Source organism: Aplysia californica, unplaced genomic scaffold, assembly GCF_000002075.1.
Source record: "Aplysia californica isolate F4 #8 unplaced genomic scaffold, AplCal3.0 scaffold00494, whole genome shotgun sequence".
Lineage (NCBI taxonomy): Eukaryota > Metazoa > Mollusca > Gastropoda > Aplysiida > Aplysiidae > Aplysia > Aplysia californica.
Genome location: NW_004797764.1, coordinates 236336 through 245148, shown reverse-complemented (window position 1 = coordinate 245148; position 8813 = coordinate 236336). Strand labels below are relative to the sequence as shown.

The following is an 8813-nucleotide window of genomic DNA, read 5'->3' as shown; positions in this document are numbered from 1 at the left end:
TCATCTTCCCCACAGGGGCTGGGGGGCTTTTTTGGAGGGGTGGGGGCGGCGGCTATTAATCCACAGGTAACCACCAATATACTCCGAGCTGTGCGCACATACTCCGCATTCCTCACTCTCAACATGAACGACGAACTGAACTAGCCTTCCCCCCCCACTCCACCTTTATTTTTCCATACAAATAACAAATACCACTACACTATAATCTAACCCGACACATAGAGAGAAAGGTTTTCAACATTAACTGTATTTCTTTGTAACAATTATAATTTCTTTCTTTCTTTTACACCCATCTCCGACTTTCGACCTAACATAATAATGTCACTATGCGTGTTGAGATAGATAGATAGATAGATAGAAAGGTTATTAGTATATATGAAATTATTTCTTGATTCTCTCTCTCTCTCTCTCTCTCTCTCTCTCTCTCTCTCTCTCCGGGTCATATTGTAATATTGTAACACAAAATTGTTTCTTCTCTGCCTCTAGATTGTGCAAGTTTTCGACTCATTTGCCGGGGAGTTGGGACCCGTATTTTTCTCCAAGTTTGAACTGCCTGTTCTAAAGCAGATTGCCAGAGAGGTCAAAGAAAAGTTACAGAGCATGAATATAGAACCAGTGCCTATGGTGGGTCTTCTGTCTGCCCTGTGTATGTTTCAGGGGGAGATAGTTTTGGGAATCCATCATATCTAATCTTGTGCCATCTACTGTTATAAAAAGATCACTTTGTTTTGGATGTGAACTTTGTAGTATCCCTAATGCTAGAGCAACCTTTTGAATAACAGTTAGAAATATGTGAGCTGTATTTGGGTTAAATATTTTTAATACTGTTGTTATTGTTTTTACTTGTGTGAAAGGAGAAATAAAGTAGATCTGATGGATAGGATTGCAAAGTTTGTATCTGTTCTGACAACCTTAGGGTAAGATTTCTCCACACTAGCAATCAAGCTCAAGTAGTGTTAAATCTAAATATGCAGTTACCCTCAAAGGTAACATCACTAATATCATTAGTTGAGTTAGATTTTTTTCCCTGTTTATTTACCCTTTTTTCTTGACCCGCCCCTTTTCAGATTGTCTTTGCTAAAGACGCACATTTCGCCATCGAAGAACTGAGCAAGTCAGGCTATGACGTGGTGGGCTTGGACTGGGGAGCACAGCCTCTGCATGCAAGGTGAAGTGTCACTGGTTCTGACTTGTAGTTAAGTTTGATTTTCATATTACTTGGAATACTGTTGCTGTTTGTGCAGTACAGCTGGTTGGGAACTTGGTCGATGTGGGGTAATTTTGATGTCTAAAAGGGAGGAATGTAGAAGTCTGCTCTTTGCTAAGATGAATATTTTTTTTTTCTGTAGGGGAAAAGATGCCTCCTATGAAAGCTGATGTTTTAGGACTGTTCATAAAAGGTTACACCGCCATTCTTCTGTACTTCTACGTCAGTGTGTTTGAATGAAATTTCATTGTTTGTAATCTTTTATGAATGTCTCACTTCAGTCGTTTTTGGAAAGTATAAATCAACAGAAACTAATTGTTAGTGATATTTTGCAAAGTTTTTGATATAATTGTCTTGGTTTTCTTTCTAAAACAGCAATGTGGGAAGACGCTTCTATTAGTTGTAAGAGCCACTGAGTATACAGTTAGTTATGATAGTTAAACCATGCCATGGGTGTCATGACATGCATCATTTTTATAAGTCCCGGTAATGTAGAATGAGAGAAAAATTCCTTTTTTGTTTTTAACTTTCTTTTGCCAAATTTGTCCAATTTTTTATTGCTATCCCTTGCAGAACAAATGAGCTCTCAAATTCAGCTAGTTTTTTTAATTGATTCTAACACAGATACTGATAGATCTAAAAAAGGAAAAAAGTCATGACATTTTAGTTTGCTAGTCCAACCCATTCTTGCTCTCAGTTACAAGATTAGACTCACTTGCACACGTTTTCTGTACCCATCGTCACTTCTTTCCTTTAAAAGGCCACAGGATGTGTTATCGGTCTAAAATTCTCTTCTCAGGTGTCATTTTTGTTCCCGAATGAAGCGTTACACTTTGTTATTGTAATTCTGACTAGACCTAGAGATGTCTGCTCCACTGAATATCAAGCTGCTGAAGTTCCCTTTGCTGTCGTAGTGACATTTTTAAAAACATTTCTTCCTGGCTAAGCCCAGTGAAAGCACTGATAGAGCAAAGTCTGTTTGGAGATTTTATAAAACTTTCTTAAATTGTGCCGCACCACTCTCCCACCCCATTTGTCTCAAATGTTTTATTTGAGAGACCAAAACTTATTTTGTTTTCTTTGAAATCAGAAAATTGGCCGGGAACCAGGTGACCTTGCAAGGCAACATGGACCCTGTTATGATGTTTGCACCTAAGGTAAGAAAGTTTTCTGATGGTTTTGTAAGGTTGCTAGTTTAGTGGTTGAGGTATCAACCCTTTGATTGTAAGATAATGGGTTCAATCCCCAGCCATGCCAGGAAGAACATTTTTTACCTTGCTGAAGTTTCCCTTGAATTTGCTCAATCCACACAGCTGCACAAGAGCATTTGGCTATCAGTAGGAATAGAAAAATAGAATGGGTAGCATTTGAACGCTAAACAGACCGTCATATGCCAACAAGCCCCCCCCCCCCCCCCCCCCCCCCCCCATTATGTCATAGATGAAAATGTTAGAATTGTTTGGAATAGTAAAGTAGATGTTTGCCTTTCTTACATTTAAATGTTGCATGAAGTTTTTAATGATGTATGGACAAGAGATTTCGAAGTCTGAATAATCATCAATCGATTCACTTTTACATTGCAGGACGACATAAAAAAGGCTGTGAAAGAAATGCTGAACAAGTTTGGCACACAACGTTACATCGCTAACCTTGGCCATGGTGTGCTCAAGGACACAGACCCAGACCATCTCGGCGTGTTCATTGATGCTATACACACTTATTCGGAGGACATGAATGCTGTGTTGTAGGACATGTGGGAAATTCATTGATGCTATACACATTTTTGCTCGGAGGACATGAGTGATGTGTTGTGAAGCCATGTTGAAACTTCGTTGACACTATGCACACTTACTCAGAGAGTATGAACGGCTTGTTTTGAGATATGACTTGAATTATTACACGTCGTCTTGGTCATAACACACTTGCCCAAGTCATTTTTTTTTCTTTTCAGGTTTCTTGCAGTTAGCCTGGTAAAAATGCCCATTACTTGTTGTGTCCTCAGTATAGCAGAGTTTCGTTTCGTTGACTGAAAATCCTATCACAGAGATATTTTTTCTTTATACTTTATCTCAAATCCTAAGACTGATTTCAGAAAGCACTGGGGGTTTTTTAATTAATTTTTTTTTACATCTCATGAAGAGAACAAAAAGACAGTGATAGAAATTAAAATTTGGCTTATGCACCTGAGTTGTGACCATGACATGTCCTCTATAGAGTTTTTAGTTCGGGCTATTACTGTAGTATTTTGTTTTACCAAAGACAATGCGGATTACTTCAGCTGTTTTCAGTTTTGTGTCATACTACGGGCCTCCATGATTAAAGCCACTGCTTACTGGTTATGTTGTTCAATCTCTCTAAGTGAGCTGTTGACGGGTGCTCTGGTGTGGTTTGCTTCATTTTTCCTATCAGATATCTATCATCCTTGTATCTCCTCCTTCTTTTCTGTGTTTGTTACTCTCATGTAACACCTCTAATCTTTGGCACTTATATGACCTTTTGGCGTTGCAAGTGCTGTAAAACTCTTATTAAAGCTGACATATGTGGGCCTGTTGCATCACACTGATGGGTTATATACTGCAGAAGTACTCAGTCTTAATTTTATAGTTATGTGTTTTACTTTTCATGTTTTCACTAAACTCACCGCCATGATGACCATAGTTGTCTTGGTCGCAAATTTTTCTTTTTATTTCTACAAACAACTAACACATTAATTTATAAGCCAATGGCGCAGCACAATTACTAGAGTAATGTCCTTTAAATCGTTCAGAGCAGTTTCACTTCATAAGAACTAGAATGATTTTCCATGAAATCTGGCCTATTTTTTAAGCAGGGCTTCCCTTTTATGCTGTTTATTTCTGAATTTTTGTTTGAGTGTTCGCTGGTCAAAGATCAACAGACACATACACGGTGCTGAAACTGATGTAAATTGAAAAAACTCATAATATTTTTGAGATTATGAATTTATATGATTCAATAAATTCTGATATGAAATTTTTAAAAATGAAATGCAAAATGATATTGTCGCCAATCGACTTTTAAAACGAGAAGACAAGTTGTAGTTTTTTTTGTAACGTCTGCTGTAAAACAAGAACAAAATAAGATAAAATAAAAATCTTTCTGTTCTGCAAAGATCAACATATCCTGCTGAGCGTGGCTAACTTTCAGTATTCTAACATTAATATAGCTACAGAGTAGGGTTTATTTTAGATGGGTAAAAATACTGGCAGGCAGCATACCAGTCTGAGTCAAGGCAGCGAATGAGTTAACACATTTTAGGACCCAATCAATCATGCACATTTACTGATTGGAGTGAAGTTGTAGTCACGATGTATGTTGAGACTTAGATTCTATTTTTAGTTAGATCTACCTCAAGTGGATGCAATATACTATAATATATTGACCAGTCTCCTTTCCTTTCAGAAGTCCTGGATTTAGAGTTGTCATTCCTCAAGAAATAATGAGCTTTTGTGTCATCTCTGTCTTAAAACAAAAAATGATATTTTGATCAGCGTGTGAAATGAGTATTTTATGAGTATGTGAACAATACTGTGTGTGTGAAAAGATTTTTTATTACACTGATATTGATCATCCTAATGTTTTTACCAGGTTTCATTAGAACGTTTTTTTTGGGGGCTCTATTTTTAATTACTCCTTGTCGGTACAGTTTAATGGATCAGTTCCCTTTTTCTTTCGGAGTCTTTGAGTTTTAGAGGTGTCTATTCCCGAGAGATATTTCACTTTGTTATCTAGCACTGTCTTATAACAGTTGTATCATTTTGATCTGAATATATGAAATTAGTATTTTGTGTGTGTATATGTGTGTGTAGTATGTGTGTGCACAAATGCTTTTGTGTGAAAAGATTTTTGCCTTAGATTATTTGATATTGATTGTCCTTTGTGAAAGCAGAGTATGTCATAGAACCTGCATTCTGAAAATTATTCAAGAAGTTAATGTTCATAACCGTAATGCTAGATTCTTCTTTCTTTGACAAATTAAATGATCTTTTTGCTTTTTGTTGACATTGAAGCCGGAGCTGGAAATTCTGATTTTCTAATCTCGTGTTGAAAAAAAGAAGTCATGGTACCATGCTGATACTGCTACGCTACTTTTTTGTTGCAGATATTTTAGACTGATATTTGTCTGTAGATTTTCTAAAACTGACATCTTGGTAGCAGCTAGGCTGCGTGAAATTTTGTTAATTGTTTGGACTAGACTGAGTGTATAATCAAAAGAGTCAGGAGACAAAAATGTTGAGTCAGTACATCAAAATAAATGGCTCATTACGAGGTATTTGGTACAGATGGATGCATGGTCAGAATTATAGCGTTACTACTGTTTATTCATTTATGGTAAAGCATGTAAATTTGAGCTTGTCTTTTGTTGGTATTGGTCTGTAAAGTGCCCTGGAAATGTCGTAAAACAGATTTCTTGATTTTTTTGGGACATAGTTGCTAGGGAGTGGGATTACCATTTTTTTCTCTTTGTTATTTTGGTTTTGTGGTTTTCTTCAAACTGTCCTTTTTGGATTCTCTAAGCTCAGTCGACAATAGCTCGTAGACAAAGCAGACTGACTAATGATAGTCTTCTGCTGACTTGTGAGGCTCGAAAAGATCTTTCGTTTTATACCATACAACCTATACTGTTTATGATTATCCCTGTTGTCAAAATGGGACAAGTAACTGTAGTTTTGCCCCGCATATCGTACACATAGGGTCATGTGGAAATGTGCAATTTTGTTAAGAAGCAAAATAATATAAAAGTTTGCTTCCTGTCTAAGAGTATTTTTTATTTTTCTATGCTGTCATCACAGTATTTTTGTTGCCTCTGTAACATTGCCATTCAGATCTGTTCAGTCTCTCTGCTTCTGCCATGACATTGTAGTTGATAGTACTTTGGTTTGACGCATGAGCTGTACTTTGTTAGTTTTGTGAGCATGCATTGTTGTGATCTTGGCATAGGCTTCTAATCAGATATGCCATTTTTCAAATAAACAGATATTTATTTTGATGATACAAACTGAGATGCGTTTCTTACTTTGTTGTATTTTCTCTTTTTAAGCACAATGAATACTCTATCGTTTAGTGTTTAGATTATTGTTTACTTTAATGTTGAAGTTAAAGTAGAGGAGACAGCAACTGCGGTTCTGGTTATTGTGTCTTGTTCAAGAACACACCCCAGTGACCACCCACCTAATCACTGTGTCACTATCACGTATCATACGCTTGACATAATTGTCTGTCCCCATCGTTTTATGCAATAAACATTCTGAAATTATGCCAACTGAGCCCAAAAGTGTGAAAGTATGCTATTCTGTTGATTTTAACAAAGAATGATATAGGAAAATAATCAGAAATTATGTAAAAAATTATCAAATTTTGCTAAATTATGCGGGGTGCATAAAACCACGAGGACATACATTTGACTTTAGCTCCCTGACCACTGTGACACTGAAGACCGGTTTATTGTGTTTGGAAATATGTATGATATATTGCTTGGTACAGTCTCTGCCTTTTTTTACACCGTTTATTCCTACTTGAAAAATTAGGTGAGATAAAGGGGTTTCTTATATACGGTACCTATGTTTTTCTTTGTCTTGCTGCTTTTTCCTGATATTGATATCAAAATGAATCTTGTCTGTCCTCATGCTTCTCGCTACTGACCCCCCATTCCCCTTTAAACACATCCTTTTTTGTTGACAAAACACACTCCCTGAGTGGGTGGTTGGTGGATGCTCTGATGTTGTTTGCTCCTTTTTTCCTATTAAACATCTATTGTCGTTATCTCTCCTCCTTCTTTTTTGTGTGTTCTTTTATTCTCTGCTCACTTGTAGCACTTTCAGTCTTCGGTGCTTTATATGACCTAATTGTGTTTCAGGTGCCGTAAAAAGGCTTACAAAAAACCCCCCAAAAGAACACTCATTAGAGTCCGGCCTTCATCATGAGGGATTCAGTGGTACAGCTCACTCAACACTCAACAGTACTGTGGCTGTGGAATGGGTCCCATTCTCCTTGCACCATAGTATGGGTTCTATTCTCCTTTCGTATGGGTTCCATTTTCCTATCACGACAGCATGGGTTTTATTTTCCTTTCATGGATTCCACTACCCTTATCACCACAATGTGGTTTCTATTAATACTATTATCCTTTTGTAGTGGTTCAATTCCCATAATTTCATCATGGTATGGGTTTGATTTTCCCTCTGCAACATTTCCACTCCCATTTCACCACAGAATAGACCCTATTCTCCTTTCGTAATTGTTCCATTCTCCTTTCACCACATTGTAGGTGGTTGTACAGCGCTCTGGCATCAGCAAATAGACGCTCGTTCAGTTCAGTGACAATATTGTCATTTGCTGCTTTCGTGATCTTGTCTATGTAAGTGATGAAGAGAAGTGGAGAGAAAACACACCCTTGTTTCACCCCTGACCTAATGGGGAACCAGTCCGACAGTCCCTCTTTTGATCTAATTACGGCGCACAGGCTGTTTTTATAAAGTGCCATAGTGCCATGATGTACTCTAGCAAAGGTCCTGTTACACTATATTCTTCTAGGACTTCCCAAAGTTGACATCTATTTACCCGGTTGAACGCCTTTTCCTGGTCCACGAAGACGATGTTGAAAAAAAAAGGAGGGGGAAAAATTAGGACTATAGATGTTTCAAACAAAAGAAAAAGAACAACGAAAAGAGCACCTGCCAACCACTCACACGATGGGAAGAGGGTGTCACACGATAAAAGTAGGGGTAAATACAATTATCATGATGATAATGAAAAATGTAGGTGGGGTTTTTGTTTTGCTTTTTGTTTACGCCCCACCAACACTGAACAAAACATTTAGGAGGAGCGGGCTGCTTTGACCCTGCCTGCCAGTGCTAGCCCAGTCGGTGAGAGATACAAAGATCCCAACAGAAAGACCGCAAGATGATACTCAATTGAAATTCTCCTCGCTTTGAAATTGAACTGGGGTCTTTTTGTGCGCAATGGTGAAATGCCTGCATACTGTGAGCTTCTAATTTAGAAAAGCAAAATAAGCACATTGAATATTTAAACGCGTACTGGACATGCGTATGCTGCATTAGTCCTATAATATTAGGTGTTAGTCTACTCGTGAGGAAGAACAAAAGGCTTGTACGACACCCCCCCCCCCCCCCCCCACCAAACCCCAAAAAACAACATTAGGCCAAAAAATCTTCAAGTTTAAAAAACAAATGCCTTATCATTATTTTCTTTAGATCTAGATGGGTTTGAAAAAGGAACAACTACCACTGCTAGTTTTCAATCTTGGATGAGCCATGGGGATTCAAAACAAAAGGAGGCTGGGTTTTTTTCGGGGGGGGGGGGGGCGCTGACAAGACCTGCTGTTCAAATCTGCCAGCAAGCGGAAAGTGGAAATCGTGTATAATATAAACATACAATGCAAAAGATTATATTGTGCAGGTCATGCTACAACACAAGAAGAAGATCATCCATGTACCACATAATGCGCTTGTTTACGTGTGTTTGTTAAGGATTATGAATTTTGTTTTTTTAAAAAAGAAAAAGAGTAACAATCTCGGGAAGTGCCATGCGTAAAATAACGTCTGACTGTTAGAACTGCCATAAGAGC

The 8813-nt window shown here is 37.7% G+C and overlaps 1 protein-coding gene across 1 annotated transcript in view; it reads left to right on the top strand.

Annotated features, from left to right (window-relative positions):
- The window catches only part of LOC101845262 (uroporphyrinogen decarboxylase), a gene marked incomplete in the record, with an annotated part of 15483 nt that extends 9257 nt beyond the window's left edge, over positions 1-6226 (top strand). The window contains 4 exon segments of the mRNA XM_005105830.3: positions 487-624; positions 1068-1168; positions 2298-2364; positions 2791-6226. Of these exon segments, the coding sequence (XP_005105887.2) occupies positions 487-624; positions 1068-1168; positions 2298-2364; positions 2791-2955 (471 nt within the window).
- Between the last annotated feature and the right edge of the window lie 2587 nt (positions 6227-8813).